Source organism: Grammomys surdaster, unplaced genomic scaffold, assembly GCF_004785775.1.
Source record: "Grammomys surdaster isolate TR1022 unplaced genomic scaffold, NIH_TR_1.0 132, whole genome shotgun sequence".
In the NCBI taxonomy this organism is placed as follows: Eukaryota; Metazoa; Chordata; class Mammalia; order Rodentia; family Muridae; genus Grammomys; species Grammomys surdaster.
The window spans coordinates 2,181,121-2,203,395 of NW_021604590.1; the positions used below are offsets into that span (position 1 = coordinate 2,181,121).

Genomic DNA, 22,275 nt, shown 5'->3' on the forward strand with positions numbered 1-22,275 from the left:
ATTATATATAGGACATACCCCAGATAAGATTATTTTATTCTCACAGGTGAATCATAGTAGCTGATTTTTAATACTTATATTAGATGCTAAAGATTGGTGACAATAGCATTAGCTCCCGTTTACTGTTTTATCTTGAAAAAATACTTAATAAAAAGTACTATGTTGCTATATGTTGTGCAATATTATGTAGGAAGTGCAAGATTGCTACATTTTTATCCTTTCTAAATCTTATTCAACTCATTGTTTCTTTTTTTTTTTTAAATCTGAGACAATCTCACTATGTATCCCTAGCTGTCCTGGAACACACTATGTAAACCAAGCTAGCCCAGAACTCAGAGATCTGCCTGCCTTTGCATTCTGAGTACTGTAATAAAGGCATGTGCTACCACAACTCGCTAAGTTATTGTTTCTTACAAAGTGTGTGAAGTAGATATTAAATAACCATTTGAATAGATGACTTAGTAATGTCAAGTTATTTGCTGATTGATTAATTGATTGAGATAGGGTCCTGATAGATAGCTCAGGCTGGCCCAGTCTCATGGTGATCCTATTTCTTCCTCCCAAATATTGAGATTACAGGTGCATGCAACTATGTCCATGCTTCCAAATTATCTACTGAAACTAGAAAACAAAACTAAATTAGGAACCTGTTTTTTTGAAGAACCATGTAATAATTAGTGCAATTATTGGAAAAGAGTAGCAGTCTACTTCGTCGTGATCCATGAAACCAAAGTCTAGCATTTTATACATGACATCTTAAGCTGGAAAGTGATTCTGGAAAAGTAACCCAGAACTGTTCCTGTATGAAAGAACTGCAGGGACAAAAATGGAGAACAGCCTGAGGAAAAGGAGGTCCAGCGACAGGCCCAAATTGGGATCCAGCTCAAGGAGAGGCCCCAAGGCCTGACACTATTACTGATGCTATGGTGTGCTTACAAAAGGAGGCCTATCATGACCGACCTCTGAAAGATCCAACAAGCAGCTAAAAGAGTCAGATGCAGATATTTGCACCAAATCAATGGACAGAAGCTGGTGACCCCTGTGGCTGAATTAGGGAAAAGCTGAAAGAAGCTGAGGGGAAGGGCAGTCCTGTAGGAGGACCAGCAGTCTCAACTAACCTGGACTCCTGAGATCTCTCAGACACTAAGTCACCAACCATGCAGCATACACCAGCTAATATGAGGCCCCCAACACACATATAGCAGAGGACTGCTGAGTCTGGGTTCAGTCAGAGAAGATGCACCTAACCCTCAAGAGACTTGAGGCCCCAGGGAGTGGGGAGGTCTGGTGGGGTGGGAGTAGGGGGATGGAGACATCCTCTTGGACACAAAGGTAGGGGAGAGCGGGGATGGGGGATGGAGTGTGGAATAAAGTCTGGATTGTAAAAAAAAATGATTAAAATTTTTAAAAAGAAAGAAAGATGTAGTCACTTAAAATTATATAGGTAATTATCACATGACTTGTGGAAATTGTTCTGGTTTCCTGAAATAGATAGGTATGGGAATGGTAAATATGAGCATATACTTTCTGAAAAATACTCTGTCAAAAAAACAGTGCAGTGTGGGCTACTTTTGCTGCCTTTGCCTTGGACTCAGGGTTGTTCATTCTTACATGCTCAAGGCTGTACTGCATGGCTGGCTTCTCTGTTGTCTTTCCCACTGAAGTGTGATCTTAGCAACTTTCGGATCCTCAGCACGGATTCTGTACTTGATGTTCAGTAAATGCTTCCTGATGTGAAATCAAATCTCTACTCCTGTGATCAGACCCTGACTGTGAGTTTTAATACCTGAAGAGCCTTTTTAAAAGAGCAATGCAGGCACCTGGGAGATGGCTCAGTTGATAAAGTGCTTGCCATACCAGCATGAGACCCTGCATTCAGTCCCCAAAACCCATGTTAAAAAGCTAAGTGCAACAATGTATATTCCTAATCCCAATCCTTGAGGGGCAGAGACAGGAGGATTCTAAGGCTCACTGGCCAGTCAACTGAAACTACTTGGCAAGCTTCAAGCCAAGGAGACTGTCTGTCTCAAAAGAAGGTGGCTAGCACCTGAGAAAAACACTAAAAACAAACACCTGCCCTCGATTCACATACACATGTGTGCACTTGTGCTGCCCCTTACACACTATACATGCACATACATACATGCACAAATATCCATGCACACAACACATACTCACACACATCCATACACATTCACACACACACTCACATACATACACACACATACATCCACACACACTCAACATATATACACATATGCACAAACATCCATGCACACATACACACTCACACACATACACTCTCACACACACATAAACATGCACACACATTCACATCACACATTCATACACACACACACACACACACTCACACAACCAATGCAGAGGCAGGATTCCCAGTACTGAAGGTGCTCATCCTCTCCTCTGTCTAAAAGGCAATGATAAAACACAGCAAAATTCAGCTCTGAGGAGAAGCGGTTCTTCATAAAAATAAATAAATGGAGGCTCGAAAGATGGCTCAACCGCTAAGAGCACTGACTGCTCTTCCAGTCTTGAGTTCAACCCCCAGTCACCACATGGTGGCTCACAACCATCATCTGTAATGGGATCCAATGCCCTCTTCTGGTGTGTCTGAAGACAGCAACAGTGTACTCACATAAAATAAACAAAATCTTTAAAAAAAAAAAAACAATTTTCTTTTTGAAACTTGTATACAGTTACGTATGCTGTTATGTGGACATTAGAATATAATTATGGGAAGGCTGAAGCAGGAGGATCACAGGTTTAAAGCCTGCTTAGGCCACTTAGTGAGCCCTGCCTCAAAGTAAAAGGTAAAATTAAAGAAGGCAAGGGGAGATAGCCGGGAGGTCAAAGCTTCCCTAGAACAAAGAGACTGTGTTCAACTCTGTAATACCTAAATATCATAAGTTAACTAACATAAGCACAAAAGAAAAGGTGACATAATAAAGTTAGAGAAGAAACAATGAAATAGGAAACAGAATGGAAATGTATATTTAACATATACATTATATATTTATATAAACATATAACAATATAATATATAAAACTCTGAAAAAAATTAGTAGATTAATTATAAAAAGAAGTAAATAAGCTATTAAAACTAAAAATGAAAAGAAAGTCCTAACCAACCCTACAAAGCTCAGAAGACTTGTGAGGAAGCGTGCAGATGCTTCTGTGTTCACACACTAGACAACTAAGATGCAATGGAACAATTCCTATAAAGACCAAAATGGGGGCTGGAGATATGGCTCAGCGGTTAAGAGCACTGACTGCTCTTCCAGAGGTCCTGAGTTCAATTCCCAGCACCCACATGGTGACTCACAACCATCTGTAATGGGATCTGATGCCCTCTTCTGGTGTCTCTCAAGACAGCAACAATGTACTGTTGCTACATAAAAGAATAAATAAATTAAACCCTGTCTCAAACAAAGACAACCACAACAAAAAATGTGTGCCACCACACCCAGCATAATCCATTTTATACCAGGAATGGGAGAGCTTGCTCCTTGTTTTCTGGGCAGACACTAGAATAAAGCTGCCTTGTGTCTAAGGCTGGGTCTTTTAAACTGAATTGTTTTGTCTTTGTACAAGGCACATGGACACATCCCACTCACAGTGTAGATGGTGCTGTAATTGACTAGATGTGACAACAAATTTACTTCCTCATTGCCAGAGAGTGCTGGGAACGGTCAGGCCTGCTGAAACAGTTCCCTCAGGCTTCCCCACTGTCTGGTCAGCAGGAGAGTGCTGACAGACCTAACATTTCACCCCAGGCACAGGGACTGAACTTAGGCCAACAGGTTTGGCAAAAGCACATTTTGGTATTTAAGTACCAACATAATGACATCATATTTCTTCCTGTATAGTTGAAGGTTAGAGGAAAATGGAACAAAAGTAGGACAGCCAGAGTTACAGAACATGGGCTGGAATATGGCTCAGGTGTGAAGTTTGCTCTAACAGCATGGGGATCCCAACACCCACGGGAAAAGCTGAGCGTGCTAACAAACTGACTTCAGCACTGGGAGACAGACATGAGAGGATGCCAGGGTCCTGATATCCAGCTAATCCAGCTCAATTCTAAAGATCCTGGGTCAGTGAGGATTGCTTGACTCAAAAATGCAGAGTGACAGAGAAGGGCACCTGACGTCGACCTATGGCCTCCGTACATGCGAGCACACACATGTGCACACACAGAGCCCTGGCATTCCTCATCGATGACACTTACTGTTGATCCCACTGTCATATAAAACATCAATCTTGCCATTCTGACAAGGTTTGTGCTGTTTGGGGGGTCTTTTTTCCTCAATGTAACCATGAATTAAAGGTATTTAATGTGTTTTATAACATAGTCACCAATCAGTGATACAAGCACACTGACTCCAGATAAGATTCCCTAAGGTCAGCCGAGCCCTGAACGCATCTAAATCTCCATAGTTTCCACATTGGCATTGGACTCCTAACCACAAAGGAGAGGCTGAAAATAGACCTAGCCCTAGGGCTTCCGGAAGTCCACTGCAGAGGGATGCCTCTTCAATGCCTCCATTAGCAACATTGTACACAATCCAAAGGTATCTCATTCAGTCGGAAGACTCCTTCCATTTAGAATAAACTTAAAAGCAACCTGGAGAAACGATACAGATACTGAGTGTATCTTTCTTACTAGTTCTAAAGAAGAGAGACTGAGCCGCCTCCAAGTTAGGTCAGCTTTCTTTCTTTTTAACACTGAAAGATATGAGGAAAAAGAACAGCACTGGCATTTTCTCTCCCAGCATGCACTGTTTTCTAGCTCATCCTGTTCCCACCAAGAATCTTGAGCTCAATCATGTCTGAACTTAGCAAGCTGCTGATGAACACCAACCTGCACACACAGTGGAGCAAGGTGTGGGGTAGGATGTGGGGAAACGCTTGCGGTTTGTTTCTTCTTTATAACGTTTGTCTAAGGCTACATGGCAAGATCCCCACTCGCTCCAAAAAGCCAGTCCCATTACTAATGCTTGAGATGATATATCAGATTATAGATCAGTAGGGATACTGTACAGAGTCTAAATAAAGCACGTTAGATTAAAGTGGTTTGAACATAAAAGTTTGCAATGGAGCTAAAAAATAAAAATCATTTAAAAATACAAACATAGGACATTCTATCAATTCTTCCAGGTTGGGAAAATGAAATAAATATACAAGAAATTAGCTACCAACTTCACGATAATAAAAATACCATCTTCTGTAGACCCAGCGCAGACAGTCCAGGAAAATGGATATTTAACATCTAATCCTCCTCACTGCAAGACAGCTGCTTCCCTAAATGAAGTTCTTGAATACAGCTATGGAACATTCTCAAGAGAACAAACCAATGCTGTCACACGCACACACGCACGGTGTTAATTCCTCCAGACTTTCCTTTGGAAGGTGATTCATTTGAAGTAAGTGCTAAAAGAAATAGATTCTCCTCAGCGACAATATTTCCATTTTTACAGCCAACACGAGGTCCCTGTGAATATCCCATGGCAGAACATGACCTATGAAAGCGATACACAAAGTGACCCTGTTCCAGTCCGTGTGGAAAGCAGAGTGTTGCCATCATACACTCCAGGTAAACCCCAGCAGACTCGGGCTCTGTTACTGAACCTGTCAGAAGCTCTCATGAGGTCACTGTCCCTGACAACAAGACAGCTGTAGGTCAGGGACTTAAGAGTTTCTGCCTTCTCCATATCGATTCACACAGGCCACTGCATTATTTACCCAGAAACCTTCTGTATGCCCAGAGAGAGAGAGAGAGAGAGAGAGAGAGAGAGAGAGAGAGAGAGAGAGAGAGAAAGCTTTTCCAGTTGCTTTGACATATATTTTATACTTAAATTTTAGAAGATTTAAGATATTATGTTTATTATAAAAAAAAATGCCACCTAAGCTCAATACATTGGAGAAGAGGATTACAGGCAGCAGGTGATCATGAGCCACACAGCCCAAAAAATGTGTATGTTTTAAAGATCAGCAATTTTTTTCCTGTAGACTATAAATAGACTTAATTAAAAATTGCATATATCTTACATGTTCTTTTTTTTTATAGTTCCCATTAAATGTTTTATTCTTAAGAGTGGTAAAATAAAAATAGCCTCAGGCTAAGGAAAAAAATAACTACCCAACACACTGGGTTAGACAAACAAACACAGCTAAGGCAACTGCAGAATTATGGGACTTCTCCCAGGAAAACTTCCACTGTTCAATGTCATAGCAACCTCCTTCTTTGACTGAAGTCTCAGTCTAACACTTCTTTTTTGATATCCAAAACAATCAATTAGTTTGCTTTTTAGGACTGTGTTGAAACCTGCTGAGGTTCGTGCTGAGGGTGGAGGGAACACAGATGGGTAGTAGAGGCAGGTAGTTATAAAAACCAGCTAAGGCCATGTAACCAGTTGCAGAAACAAAGATTATAATTGACAGGAGTGTTTCTGACATATTTGTTAAAAAAGTGTTTATACAGATATTTGTGTTTTCTTTCCTCTAGTTTCTTAACATGTAATGATAAATGTTTAAGTACAACATCAGTTAAGAGAAAATTAGTGGTTATCATATTTAGGATTGACATATTAAAAGAATGTCCCTCAAGGTACACTGTCAACTATTCTGAAATTTATAATGCATTTCAGTAGTTTGATGGCTAGTTCTATCATGTTAGACATAATATTGACATGGATAAATATATAATGTATTTGAACTTGTATGTGGGGCCGGGCGGTGGTGGCGAATGCCTTTAATCCCAGCACTTGGGAGGCAGAGGCAGGGGGATTTCTGAGTTCGAGGCCAGCCTGGTCTACAGAGTGAGTGCCAGGACAGCCAGGGCTATACAGAGAAACCCTGTCTCGAACCCCGTCCCCCCAAAAAAAAGTAATTGTATGTGGGATAGTTATATTAGCTATAGTCATACCTAGTTACTGTATTTATTTGGAAATTTAGCATGACATAAGAAGATATGATTATGTGTCAAGTTGAGAGAGAGTGGGCTCTTGGTAGCTATTCTCGGTTGTCAACTTCAATATATCTGGCTACACCTGTGAGGGATTATTTTTTCTTACACGAAATCATTTGAAATGCTAAAACCCACTTTTAATATGGATTTTCTGAGGTGGTGAGACCTGGGGATGAGCAGATCCACCTTTAATCTGGTCCACACCTTCTGCTAACAGCCTATGGAAAAGACAGAGAAGAAGGAAGCTTGCCCTCACTCTCACTGGCAAGTCCATCCTTACACTGGCATTAAAGCCTGCTTCTTCAGGATTTGGGCATGTACTGAAGACCAGATGATTCATCCAGCCTCGTAGACTGTACAACTACTGGATTCTTGGATCTTCTGTTGATAGACAGATGTTAGAATGGCTGAACCACACTCTAATAAATGTTCTATTCCTCTAGGGAACTTTGGTAGTAACGAGAATGTCCTGGGGCTGCAGAGATGGCTGAGCAGTCAAGAGCATGTCTCCCCATCACAGGACTCGGGTTCTATTCCCAATACTCATACTGTGTGGCTCACAACCACCACCTAAAATTCCAGTTCCAGGAGCTCTGACGCTCTCTTCCGAGCTCTGTGGAAACCTGCACACCCATGGTACACACAAACTCAGCAGGCACACGCATACATGCTTAAATTAAAACTCTTTTTTTTTTCTGGTTTTTCGAGACAGGGTTTCTCTGTATAGCCCAGGGCTGTCCTGGAACTCACTCTGTAGACCAGGCTGGCCTCGAACTCAGAAATCCGCCTGCCTCTGCCTCCCAAGTGCTGGGATTAAAGACATGCGCCACCACTGCCCAGCTAAATTAAAACTCTTAAAAGAAGGAAACTTCCCGATCTCACACGGAAGACCTCAGTCAGAAAAGCAGTCTTTACTCTCATGCCAACAAAAAAGATCTAAATGGGAAATTTCTCCATATATTAGTTCTCATTTATGTTAACTTTATGGTTCTCAAGGAAAGGACAGTCTGGGTTTGCTTTGCAGAACAAACCTTCATCTAAGCTTTGTTCTTCCTAGCACCCTGACATGGCTTCTTTGTCTGGGAGTATGGTCTTCCTCATTGTGTTTGGCCAAGAATCTAATTTGGCACACTGTTTGCTTATTCCTGTTATTCTTAGGCTCACTGAGAGAAAGGCGATGCTTCTGTACAAAATATTCCAGATAAAGAAAATATTTGTTGTTTGAGTAATGGCTCCAAATTTTGAGCCTCGGTTTTCAGATCTTGAAAATTTTCCTATGCATCTCTGCTGTAGTTTAATTCCTTGGGACCTGTGAATTTTAAATTCTGTATTGGCTTTTAATCTAAGCAGAAGCATTATGAGAGCCAGGAAACCTGCTGAGTGTCAAAATGTTTTCTGCCTCTGTTGCTGCCAGAGTAGAAATCAAAATTTCTTCCTTCTAGAAATAGTACCATAGTGGATGACTCAAGCAAGACACCTCGGTGAGACTCTGAAATTCTGTGCATGTCAAACAGACCACAGAGGAGAAAGGTAAGACACGGTGCTCAGGTGCCCGTCCCCACCCCGACACACACACACACACCTGTTATAACAGGGTGGTAATAATTAAGAAGACAGGAAACCTGACTGTTTAGAGCACGTGCCCAAGGTTGGAAGGCGGCTCCTGACATACCCGTGGGAATAGCCATAATCATACGCAGAGGCTGTCTTCCGGCTAACTTCAGACCCTTGAGAATGCTGGGAGGATGATGTTCCAAGACTGTAGGCCTGTGAGGCCTGCTGCTGGTAGGAGGCAGCTGATGCTTGCATAAAGGCCTCTGACTCCTGGCGGTGTGCTGCCGAGGAACGGCTGCTGTAGGCAGTGGAGCCATGGGTGTAGACAGCCGAACGCTTCTTCTCCTGTTGATAGTGGCTCATGGTGGTGTGAAGGTCCTTGTTCCGGTAACTGAGATCATAGTGCTGGTGGGATCTCTGATAAAAAGGCAAAGACATCGCGGGCCCTTCAGGGGAGGAGGTAACCTGCAAGAAAACAGCTCTTTACTGAACGACCCCAAAGGACAATTCATCTAAACCAATGTAGAAAAACGCAGACTGCAATAATTCTGAGAAGTAAATGGGAAAGGATGAAGGTTCCATTTAGCCGGGTACCCACAATCCCCTTCTTCAGAGACCCACACACGCACCCCCATCAGTAGGAATTCCTTTCTTTCTTGTCCTGGGCGGCTGAACAGAGTTTCCTCTGGCTATGGAGCTTTTCTCCCAAACACTCTCGTGACACCTATTTCTAATTTTCTGACGTTCTGTTCTGATGCATGCTTTGTTTAGGAGAATATGGAATGATGGGAAGTAATGTGGTATTCGTTTAAAAAAAAATAATGAGCACTTTTGGGAGCTTGAAGTTATTCCAGCACAAGGACAGGGGTTAAAAAAACAAAACCAACAAAAATCCTACTCCAGTGGTCCAAGGCAGGACTCAGGAGACTTGACAACAGTGAGAGGTGAAGCAATGGAGTAAAGGAAGAGAGGGGATACAATGTAAAGCACCCTCTTTAGAGACTTCAAAGGAAAAAGACATCTGAACAGGAGGCTGTCTGGAGGGAGCTCCAGATGGTGTACCCATGCAAAAGCACTGGCAAGAGCGAATGCGTCTCTGTCTCCATATAGGACTGAGGACCTTGGGGCTGCAAGACTTGGAGGGGGCAGAGAGGGTAAAAATGTCATCAGAGAGGTGAAGGGCGGATAGTATGGGTCAAAGAGTAGATACTAAGGGCTTGACTTTTATTCAGAGAGCTGAGAAGCCACTAGAAGACTCTGAGCTGACAATCCCTGTCGAAAGAAAGCTAAGAGGTCAATTAGAGGGCTATCCTGAGCTGAAGGATTATCCCCTTCCCCCAGATGGATATGCTGAAATGTCTCCAGTCCTTCAGAATGGGACTCCATTTGAAAAGTGGCTCCTTAAGGGGAAAATGAAACTGAAATGAGCTTATTCAAGTGGGCCTTAGCACAACAGGGTTGGTACCCCAGAATAAAAGAAGACCGTGTCTGAACACCTGACAGAGTGAGCACCACTGGAAGCACTGGAGAAGTGGGCCATCTACAAACCATCAGCAGGTTTCTCATGGTTTTGCCTGCATACTATATGTGTGCACTAGATGTGTGCCCGGTCCTGTGGTAGACAAAAGACCTCTGGGACTGAAGGTATAAATGGCACTGAACTGCCATGAAGTGTAGGTATTGGGAATTGAACCTGAGCCCTCTAGATGAACACACACACACACACACACACACACACACACACACATATTCCAAATCTGACAATACTTGACCTTGGAATTCTAGGCTCCAGAACTGAAACTGTTTAACTGTGGGTTAAACTATCTAGTCCTAGACACTCTGTTCTCATGGATCTAGTAGAGAAAAACTAAGGTCACTTCCCTAGTCCTGGCTAATGACAACAATGGCAGCAGTAGGAGTGTAAAAAGTGCCCAGACTCTACACACGGTCTACAGGGACAACCAATGGGATTCACCGGATGGTCTGAATAGGAGCATGAAGGAAAAAGAAATGTTGCCAAGGCTTTTTGCCTGACTAACTAGAAGACTGAGTCTGCCATTATCCGAGATGAAGAAAGAAGAAAATATCATCTTGGGATGAGAAAAAAACCTTGAAACCAGCCTGAGATGTTCTCCATCTGAGGAACCTCCTACACTGTCCAGCTGAGGTTTTAAGTGGGAAACCAGATGTGTGACTTTAAAGTTCAAAGTGGTGGTACAGGATGGATATCTAAATCTCAGAGTCAACCGCACATAGGTGAAACTGAGAACCAAGAAGGTTTCTGGGTGGTGGTACACACCGTCAATCCCAGCACTCTGGAGGCTGAGACAGGTGGGTCTCCGTGAACTTAAAGCCAGCCTGGTTTATAAAGTCTCAGCTCAGCTAAGACTGCATGCACGGTGACACCCTTTCTCAGGCAGCAGGAGACGGATGTGAGTGACGACACACAGAGAAACCCTAGAGCTGAACCTCACGGTCTGATAATTTTTTACAAGTATGAGTTCTTTCAAATCATGCAAACATTTAAAAAAGGCGGAACAGTATTTTTTTTCCATATAGAAATATGGGAGAATTCATATAGAATTGTAAAGAATCTGGCCTCGGTGTGGCTCTGGCAGGTTCATATCCATCTATCAGTTAATTGATTTTGTGCAACCGAGGGTGCACGTGTGTCACAGTATGTACATGGGGCACAGAGGACAACCTGTTACCATCCTTTCTTTCTTTCCATGAGGGCTCTGGGGATGGAACTCAGGTCGTCAGCCTTAGCAGGAAGCCTTAGCTCACAGAGCCTCACATGTACTTTCAGAAATCATGTGCTCACCGAAGACTACCAGCCACGTGGCAAACTAGGGCAAGTCATAATTTTATAGATACCTCCCTCTAGGTTTTAAAAACATATTCTCATGCATAATAATATTATTTTCAAAACTATATAAGAAAATCGTTTTCAAGCAAAGGGTTTTTTCCCTAACCTTGTTTTGCTTAAAACTCCTAAGTGAGGAGTGAATCCTTTTAAGTTTTTGTCGTATTTCAAACTAAATTTTATTTAAGCTATTTAAAAAGTCAATGTGTGCTCCCTAGAGAAGAAAACTCAGCAAATTTCACTCCAGAAATAAATATCTGAGATCCCATGGAAAATACCAGTCTACATGACATTTTCTAAGAGGGGAAAAAAAATAGCTACTAGCAAGCAACTGTGCTTCAGTCCTTAAATAGATTGCTTTTTCTGTTACTAAATATGCAGAATTATACTTAATAAATAATTTTTAGATAGTGTTTATAGTATAAAAGGGTTAGAATACATTGTATTAGTATCATGAAGTCTTAGGTAACTCTCAGTAGTGATCTCATCAGAATGAGTTACAAATAATGAAAGCTCTTTCACTGTATTATATTATAAACTAACATTGCTACCCAGATGGTTCAAACGAGTATCATTCTCACAAAACAAATGATTTAAATTCCTTGCCCCAATTCCATTTTCCATTCCTCATTATCAGCCCCAAGTATACTTGTGTTATTAATATCTACTATTTAGTACATAGGGGTCATGTATTACAAGTAAACAGGGTTTGACTTTAAGTCACCAGTGTTGACTGACCCTTGGAACCAAAGTACAGCCAGCTGCCTCCTTTTCTTGAGTGAGTCAGGCTTCACCCAACACACAACAGCCAGAATTTGTTAGAAATAAAGATTTTTTTTTTGGTCTTCTGAAACCTAATTTTTATTTCTAAAAATAATTTGGAAGGTTAGGGAGAAATACTAACTCCATAACTGTAACCATGCTGTATTACTCTGACACTGGCAGCAGAGGACAAAAGTTGACGGAAATTAATTACAGAAAGCAATAGCTTCAGAGCCACAGTGCCAGGTTTGCCACCTCTGTATTACCCAGTCATTTTCAAGTCAGAAATATCACAATGCTCTCGAGAGTTCGTCCACACTGCTCTCTCATGACAGAGTTCACCCCCACTCTCATTCTCTCTGTCTCTCTCTCTGTCTCTCTCTCTGTGTCTCTCTCTCTGTCTCTGTCTCTCTCTCTCTATCTCTATCTCTCTCTCTCTCTCTCTCTCTCTCTCTCTCTCTTGTTCTCTTTCTCTCTCTTTCTCTCTCCCCCCTTGGAGCTAAGTCACTGGATCATAAATTAGTGGCTTTAAAGAAAATTTGTATCCTTCTGGCCTAATTTACACTCAGGGAGATCTGTAAATACTTCACTCCTCCCCTCCCTGAGAGAGTACTTGCATCGAATCTGAGACAAATGTGAGCTTATAGTTCCAGAAATGGTGGCTTGATTTCAAAAGAATATGGCAAAACAGCCACCAGCCCAGGCAGGTACCTTGCTGCCCCTGCTTTCCCTTCCTGGAGCTCCTCTGTTACTTCCCTGCTGAGGCCAGAAGGCAGACATAAACTACTGAGTACATTTGCCACCTCCATGTCACTTACCGGTTACTGGGGCAGGGGATGTCCCACTGCTGCAGCCGAGGAGCAGGAGAGAATGAAGACCCACCTAGGTTAAATCCAAGAGGCAAGGCTAGAGGCTGGATTCTGGGGGCCAGTTCAAAAATAATGCATGTGGTCAGGCAGCAGAATGTCAGGGCCCCGCGGCCAGCCTTTTATGGCCAAGAAGGCAGATAAATATAGCAGCACATGGGGAGGGTAGTCCCAAACGCAGAGACAAGCATGGCAGGAAGCTGCAGGAGCAGTGGGATTAGGTTAATGGCTCAATGAGTGTGGCCTGATTAAACTGAATAGAGAATTTACTTAAACAGAGGGAGGGTTATACGGCTGCATCCAACATATCTTTACTGCTTTATATTTAAACATACAGTGCAACGAGCGGCTTGTGTCTGGAGCTAAAAACAGGTGTAGGAATCCGATCCACAAAATGGACCTCATGGAATCTTAATGCCAAGATACGGCTTTGTGTGCACTGTTGGTGACACATGCAGCAGAGCGCTGAAAGACAACATGGGAGAAAGGGCTAGAGGCTAAAGGTTAGAGCAGAGGCATTCTGCTTTGCAAAGAACACTCACTGTTCCTCTCTAGGAAAAGTTACAAAGTGAATCACAGCTTCAGGTGCAATTGTTCAATTCCTCCTTTCATTTATTTTATCCTTCCAAACTCAAGAGCAGATTCAGCCTAACTATCTGATTCTTTGTTTCCAACTAATGGTGTAATGAAGGAGAAGTGGCCCAGCCTGATACATAGGCTCCATCCTAAAATCCTTGTGAAGAGAACCACAGCAATGGCGCACATCTGTAATTCCAGAACTCCATGAAACTGGTAATCCCAGGAGTCCTACAGCAAGATGACAGGCAGAGACAGGAGGATCACAGCTAAACTGGTAGGCCAGCTGGCTTAGAGTACTCAGTACAGTGAACAAGACAAACCACACTGCAGCTAAGTGAAAGGAAGAAATGATTCCAAAAGCTGTTCTCCCGTTCTCCCTGTTCTCTCTCTCTTTCTCTCTCTCTCTCTCTCTCTCACTCTCTCTCTCTCTCTCTTGCTCTCTCTCTCCTCCCCTCCCCCACCTTCCCTTCCACCCTTACACACACAGTACAGACACTAACAATAAACAGAAAGTAACCAACTACAATCTATAAACATCAGAAATTATTTGCTTCAAGAATTCTACATAGGCCCACCTGGCAATGGACAAAGAGACCTTGCTGGTGGTGATGTTCTTACATCAGTCAGGGACAGAGCAGTTGGCAGTCCTTTGTTCATCCTAGCTTGATACCTGGCTTGGTGGCCAAAGCTGTCTTATGCGTAGGATTCATAAAAATCAAGTCAAGTCAAATCCAGGCAGCACAGCACAGGAGAAGGAAGATAGACAGACCAGCCTTCCAGTACATGGCACAGGCAGGCCATAGACTCCCCACTTATTGCCATGCCTTGTAGCACAGATGGAGGATGTCACCCAGGATCCTGCCAGCTGCATGCAGTGGGAGCCACCACACTGTCTGAGTATGTGATGGTCAGATGGCAGAGAAAGAGTATGTGGTGGTCAGATGGCAGAGAAAGAGAAGTGGAGCATCCTGAGCGTGACGAAGTGATGGAACTGGAGACTAGAGCGTGGAGAGGTGAGCCCCACCCCCTGAGGCCATGGTGAAGTCCCCGCCTGAGCTGCCATGAGGACCACATCTGAGTTCATGGCTATGCAGTGGCAGGGGGTTGGTGTCAATGTCTATGGTTCATATTACCACTAGCGAAGATGGGGGTTATCCCTGGTCGGGGCAGTGACCTGGGAACATGTGGATGTCCAGGAGGTGTGCGTCCTAGCCCTGCCCCTCACTGGTGTAAGCGCTCTGGAGACCTGGCCACACCTCTCACCAGCAGCAGCACTTGGGAGAGCAATCTGTGAGTCTGACCCAGGTAACACAGTGGAGCTGGTCCTGGTGGCAGGGGTGTGGGTGAGCCCCAAGGGTATAAGTGTGAGAGAGCTGGCCCTGCCACTCACAGGCTGCAGCATGTGGGAGAGTGGACCCTGAACCATGATTGGGTATCACAGTGGAGCTACCTCTGGAGGTGTGGGTGCAGGATAGCCAGCCTCGGGGGCATGAGAGCAGAAGAGTTGACCCTGCCACCTGCCAATGGTGGCACTGGGTGTCCCAACTGGAACAGTGGGGATAAGGAGAGCTGGCGCATGGACCAACTCAGCTACCATTCAGGCCCAGATCCAGGGCTCTGAATTGTTCCACCCCAATATCTATATCATCTGTGAACAGTTGGGACACATGAAAAAGCCAATCCTGCTGTTCCAAAGCTGCAGATCTCCGCGACACAGTGCAACAACAGGATAACCAGGAGGAGGCCTGATGAGCATCCAGCATCGATGGTGTCACAGAAGCCAGAGATCTGGAATCAGACCAATGACTCATTGCAATGAACATTTGCAAGTGAAGATGTGTGGGCAGAGGAACTTACTGTAGGACATACTGTGACACACTACAGCTTCCATGACAAGATGTTTTCTATGCTTTGTTTTGTTGTTGTTGGTGGTGTGTGTATGTGCTTTGGAGGGGTAGGTTCAAGGGTGAAGGACAGATGTGAGGGGGTGGGGAGATGAGCAGGACTGGGGTGCATGATGTGAAACAAAGAATCAATAAAAAGTTTTTTAAAAGGGGATTCTAGTGGTTAGATTTGCCTCACAGAGTTCCAAGAGATTTTCTTATTTTCTGCAGTTTATTGTGATCATGTTATCTATAAAAAAAAACTTAATTCTATAATTCCAGTCCTCTATTGGAATAGAGAGAGGAAAAAAGAATTCTAGATAGTTTCTTTCCTTGAGGTAATGATTGGTTTTAAGGTAGATACACATTTTTCTCTTTAAACTGATTAGAAAAAATGTTAGTGTTTTCAGAGTAGAAGATAATGGTGAACTAAAAGACAAGATAAATGTACAAGTTGCGTCTAGCCCCGAGAACTCTGCCAGCTCACTTTCATTCTAGAGAAGGACACAGAGTAATTAGTAGCAGATCACTACTCTATGTATGGGGAGGGGGGCAGGGATGAAAGAAGCATCGTTCCAGAACAAAATGTGAAGAAAACAAATAAGGACTAAGCCCCACCTAAAATTACGAACGCCTTTTCCTAAGCTGTCAGCTTTAATGCACGACTAAAACTCACAGATCAACAACATGAAGAAAGAAAAATTTGCATCCATTTGGTTTGGTTCACAAAGCATTTCCAGACAGCCTATCAACGAGTGCAGCACTGTGGTACACCCAGCACACCGAGGCACAGCACAGCAGAATGGGAAGTCCCTAGAGATGATTACATCGTGCCAGAATAGGTAAAAGAATAAGGGATGCTGATTAGAGCTTCATAAAACAAAACCTGAAAGAATCCCTCGCCTTTAAAAGACAGGACTAAAGGGAAACCTAGTGTTATGTTACGAAAGGAAGGAACATGAGTGATCCTGGCCCTGTGGTTAAAATTTCCTTCTCTGTCCAATGAAGATCCTCTAAGCTTAACAAAAATCTTAGCTGAATAATTCCATGAACTCTTTTGAAAGCTGCAGCTGGAGTTACCTATAATTTGCATGATAACTAGCTTGTATCCTCTCTAGCTTAAAGTTGCTCTGTGTATGTGTGTGTGTAGTATGTATATGTGGTGAGTGTGTGTGTGTGTATATGTATGTGTGTGAATATGTGTATGTGTGTAATGAGTGTGTATTTGTATGTGTATTATATGTGTGTCTATGTGTTGTGTGTCTGTGTATGATGTATGTGAGCATGTGTGTATATGCATGTGATTGAATGTGTGTACTGTGTGTGCTGTGTATGATGTGTGTATGTGAACATGTGTATATGTGTGTGGTGTTTATGTGTGTATTTGCATGTGTATTATGAGTGTGTGTATGTGTTTGAATGTGTATGTGTAGTATGGATATGTGATGAGTGTATGTCTGTGTATATGTATGTGTGTGAATGTGTGTGTGGTCTGTATGTGTATATGTGTGTTGTGTGTCTGTGTGTGTGATGTATGTGAGCATGTGTGTATATGCATGTGTGTGAACATGTGTGTATGTGCGTGGTGTTTGTGTGTATTTGTATGAGTGTGTATATGTGTTTGAACATGTGTGTGGTGAGTCTGTGAGTATGTGTGTATATGCTGTATGTATGTGAATGTGTATATGTGTATCACATATACATCTGGTATCTAATCTTGCTGTTTATTGAATGACTTCACCTCTAAAGCTCCGAACCTACATTTGCTCTCTAGTTGTCGCTAGATTGATTTTTTGGTGTGTGTGTGTGTGTGTGTGTGTGTGTGTGTGTGTGTGTGCTTTCAATCTAGAGCATGACTTCTACTCTGTCTTCACCTATAAATGGATCTTGAACATTTTGTTCTAAAATAGGAAAGTGCCTGAAGTTGACATCTCACCTCTGAAATGCCCCTTCATTGGTATGGGTTTTTGGGTTTTTTTTGTTTTTGTTTTTTTGGTTTTTTTATTTTTTGGTTTTGTTTTTTGAATGTTTTTAATCTCTAATGTCCCTGAAAATAATCCAGATGTGTTTGTGTTAACATTAAAGGCTGTGGTTTGCAAATGGGGGGGGGGGGGTAGTGAGGAAGACAGGAAAGAAGGGAGGATGGGAAGGCAGGGCCTCGAATTCTTATGAGAAGCCAAGTTTCACCTAGTTATTAAACGAACCAGTTCTGAACTAGATCTAGAGCTAAAATTAGAACTAGTTATCTGAGCACTGGCAAAATGAAGCCAATACAGTCTCCATCAGGCCCTGCAGACTATGAATTGCCCCAGCGACCTCCCTCTACACTGGGTAGAAGGGAAGGATGTCTGGGTCAGTGGTCCTGGAAAAGGGCAAACCTGTGATGGTACAGCTCTAGCAGATATGTAATAAGACAGGGTCTCAACATCCACTCGGATCCTGTCTACTCCCATGTCCCTACTGTCAGCTCTATGCCACCAGTAAGCTCAAACAGTTTCACAGAGGGAGGCCTTGGTTTTCTGTGGAATGCTGCACTCAGGTATTTAAATATTAGTATCTTTCTATTCTTTTCTGTTGCCCATATTTCCTTCTCTCGATTCTTTCCTCTATCACAGGAACCTTAATTTTACCAGACCCTCTGTGTTAGTTATGTTTCTCACTACTGTGAGAAATAGCTGAAATCAGGAGGAAAGGCTTGGTCTGCAGGTCGAGGCTGTGGTTCATGTCAGCAGGGAAAGCATGGCTTCAGGATCAAGTAAGCCACAGGTGGTGCTGTGTTCACAGTCAGGGAGCAGAGGGAGAGATGCATGCTGGGACTCAGCTGACTCTCTCCTTCTCATTCAGTCTGGACCCCCAGACCATGGAATGGTGCTACCCAAACTCAAGTTAAGTCTTTCCTGCTCAGTTAACCCTTTCTGGAAACACTCCTAAAGATGTACCCAAGGTATATTTCTATAGTGATTTTAATTCCTATCAAATTGACAACCAAGATTAACTATCATACTCTCCATGTTCGCTTGAGGAGAGAAGCCCTTGGCTGCTAAGGTGTAACTGGCCTAGCATTGTTGGTTAGATCTGCAGAGACTGATCAAACACTTCTGTTGCACAAGCAGAAGTAGCCCATGGCACTAGTAGAAACTCTCATGCAGAGGTGAAGGGGTACCCTTGGCTTCTGCCACCACCCTAGATCCAAACCCCAGCCTTGACACCTCTCTTCCTAGACAACATCTTCTGCAGGAAAGAAGGCAGAGTTTAATATGAATGGGGCAGCATCTTAAATGACAAGCAGGGCCCGAGTACTAGGTGAGCCTTAATTATACCTTTACTATATCCTAAGATACCCCACTGTGTCCAAGATGATGAGAGGGTAACTGGACTGTTTTAACCTTGACCCATACCCCGCTCTCAGCACGCCCCTCTGCCCTCCACTGGTGAATAAAAGGCTCTGTGAATGCCGACTTCTCTTGCCGCTAAACACTAAGAGCAGTCAGGCAGCTGTCTGCTCTGTCTCTTTCCTTTTCTTTCTCCTCACCTGACCCCCCCCTTCCTGTGATTCTGACAGTCTCTTTGCTTGGTTTGAGCGGTAATGTTTCCCTCATTGTTAACTAATGTGTCATCAAACAATGTTTGAAGTCCCAGAGACAGAAAATTTGAAATGTTGCATTTTGAGAATAATGATGGCTTCATCCTTGTTTCACACAAAAGGCAGTAGAGCTAGAAGAAACTTCACTCACCAATCCATTTACTTTCCAGATCAACAGACACATTGTATGTAATTTGTCAAAGTTGTCGGCAGCTGTGAAGCCCTCACGCATCAGCACTAAGATACACTGTCACAAAGCCTGGGCAGTATGATGAACCACAGCAAACCAGGTCTAATGCAGGCAGAATGAGGGCTGCAGCGGGGGACAGAGGATGTGTACAGGCAGAGCTCACTCCTCCTCTCTCCTTTAGAACCTTCTGGGTCCTCTTTGCTTTCCTAGCTACCCTCCTTAACGCAGTTTAGGGGATCTTGGCCATTAGACCCACATACTACTCCAGTCCCACCTCTCTCTGGTTTTCTGTTTTGTCCCTTCCAACCACAGCAATTCCCCAAGCACTGGGACTTGAAAGCCTCAGTTCCTCCACATACGCCATTCCTTTGTTTGCCTAGTAAACGTCTATTTATCTCCTGTACTACGAGATACCTGCAGACAAGAAGCCAGTCTTCTTGTGTGTAAGATTCCCGTGTCTAGCATTATTCTTTACATATGATGAGCATTTGATAAGGAAGCAGGGACTACTTAAGAGGTGGAAAAACAAGAACTATGGGGCAGCCAGGCACAGGATCAAGAGACAAGTAAGAGATCAGAACAGGTTTCAGTACCATCTACCCTATGTTTGTCTCTAGTGCTGGTGATGGAGCCAGCTAAACCACCATGAGCATGCTACAAGAGTCAGGTTCATGGAGACAGAAAGCAGAATGGCAGGTGCCAGGGGCTGGGGTGGTGTGTTTAATGGCTATGAAATGTTGGATAGGGGAGGTGAAGAGTTCTACAGGTGAACAGGAGTGGTGTATTCTATGCCACAGAATGGTTAATGTGGTAAAAAGTATGTGTGTATGTGGGGGGGGTGTCCTTGATTACTCATAACTGTTCTGCATGACCAGTTCACCACCTATCAGTCCTGGATGCTGAGAGCCCCAGCTTTCCAACAGATAGACTTGCATCTAGTGGATCAGAGAGAGGCAAGAAAGGACTGTGCTCCCCAAAAGGAGGCAACAGCTCCAGAAGGAATAACTGCTGCTTGCGTGAGTGGCAGGGGTGGACCCTGGTTCCTACTGTCCTCATCCAGCTGCATGCATTACTTCCTACTCTGTCTGCAGTCATCCACTCAGCCATATTACTGTGCGCACTGTATTACTCCCGTGTGCTTTGTTGCCCAGTCTAAGTGCTGAGCACGAGCATATTTCCAGGACTTGTATGACCGGGGGGAGGGGGGAGCAGCAGGTACACCATTATTTCCATCAACCATGTGTGTTCTTCTGAGAGGCCTTTTAGCTTCTCTGGCTCTTGTGTTTTCATAGGTCCCTGGATAGAGGGGCAAGAGTAGTTCTCCTTCCTAGGTCTATGTCAGGCTCACCTGGGGAGCTCACCTGTATTCTAGAAAAATCACCTCAGAATCTCTGGCACGGGACATAGATGCTTTCTTTAAAGCTCCAAGATGATTCCAACAGATAACATAAGAGGAAAAAATCAACTCACCTCTTTTAGTTATAAAATCACAAAACCCTCTGAACTAGAAAGAAAGCTATAAATATCTGTCCGTACAAAAGTGTTCCTTTTCAATTATTTGCTTAGGAAGTATTTTTCCAGATGGTACTACGAATTCCAGGGTATGTTTTATGGGACTGCCATTTGGAAAAATCAGGTCGATTTATAGTGTCAGAAATCAAATCTATTATATTGTTCCTCAGTACCCCATTAATACCACAATGTTTGCCAGTGTAGTGACTCGTGCTTATCATAGGTAGTGCCAGCAGGAGGATCATGAGTTCAAACCCAGCCTGTCTCAAAAACAAAAGAGAAAAATTAGAATATTTGGATTATTTTGTTAAAACATTCAACCGATATAAGAAATATCTACTTTTTTTTTTTTTTTTGAGACAGGGTTTCTCTGTATAGCGCTGGCTGTCCTGGAACTCACTCTGTAGACCAGGCTGGCCTCAAACTCAGAAATCTGCCTGCCTCTGCCTCCCAAGTGCTGGGATTAAAGGCATGCGCCACCACCGCCCAGCTTGTCATCCTTGCGCAGGGGCCATGCTAATCTTCTCTGTATCATTCCAATTTTAGTATATGTGCTGCTGAAGCAAGCATGAAATATCTACTTTTAAATGCATTATAAATTTCTTTGTTGGACTGGACATCCTTAAAGTTAACGATTTGGTTTTCCTCTTGGGTGAGATATCTTTTGGCTCTGACATAAAATATATGTGAGATATATCAATCTACAGGTAGATTTCTTATAACACCATTAAGCTGTTATAAATATCCAGCACTGCTGAGAACTCCAATGTGTTGCATACCATGCCGGTTCTTTACAGATACTGTTTTAACCAAGTCTCTGAAAGATTTTACTATCCCAAAGTATGAATGAAAAAAATAAAGTTCAGAGAGATCAGGCAGGGCTGCTTCTCCGATTCGCTAAAGTTACTGAAAGTCACAAAATTAGTAAAGTACTATGCTTTAACTCCATTTCCAACACAAGTCTGCTCATGACACACAAGGTAAGCACTCTGTATCTGCGGTCATTCTCTCTCTCTCTCTCTCTCTCTCTCTCTCTCTCTCTCTCTCTCTCTCTCCCTCCCTCCCTCCCTCCCTCCCTCCCTCCCTCTCTCTCTTTCCAGATTCTCAGACACACACACACCCTTTCCTGAGCAGCATAGCTATTCAGCTTACAGTGCCTGCTGTGAGCAGCATAGCTATTGAGCTTACAGTGCCTGCTGGGGTTCTTGCTCTTCAATCCCAGATGACGGTGAACTCCAGATTCAAAAGTACCTGATGTATATCCTAACCAGCAAGCAACCTACAGAATGAGGATTGGCTCAAAAGATTACGTTGGCAAAATGAAGCTAAATTACATGTGTCTCTTTGAATTGGAAATATTGTTACAACACTTAGTAGCAGGAACTAAAAGTCAAAAGGGCTAAACCAGGAGATGACATGAGTATATTTAGAATGAGGTAAACCAGGGGCTGGAGAGATAGCTCAGTGGTTAAGAGCATTGACTGCACTTCCAGAG

The 22,275-nt window shown here is 43.2% G+C and overlaps 1 protein-coding gene and 2 non-coding genes across 3 annotated transcripts in view; 1 reads left to right on the forward strand and 2 right to left on the reverse strand.

Moving 5' to 3' along the window:
* The window catches only part of Myom1 (myomesin 1), a 112,838-nt gene extending 99,758 nt beyond the window's left edge, over positions 1 to 13,080 (reverse strand). The window contains exons 1-2 of the mRNA XM_028762193.1: positions 12,986 to 13,080; positions 8,658 to 9,004 (exon numbers count right to left, since the gene is read on the reverse strand). Of these exons, the coding sequence (XP_028618026.1) occupies positions 8,658 to 8,977 (320 nt within the window). The 5' untranslated portion in view covers positions 8,978 to 9,004; positions 12,986 to 13,080. The remainder of the gene's footprint in view (positions 1 to 8,657; positions 9,005 to 12,985) is intronic.
* Positions 13,081 to 14,180: 1,100 nt separating this feature from the next.
* On the forward strand, positions 14,181 to 14,324 carry LOC114616801. The gene has a single exon (XR_003710692.1). It is a non-coding gene; the product is annotated as a small nucleolar RNA SNORA48 (small nucleolar RNA).
* Positions 14,325 to 21,242: 6,918 nt separating this feature from the next.
* LOC114616798 lies at positions 21,243 to 21,346 on the reverse strand. The gene has a single exon (XR_003710689.1). It is a non-coding gene; the product is annotated as a U6 spliceosomal RNA (small nuclear RNA).
* Positions 21,347 to 22,275: the final 929 nt, after the last annotated feature.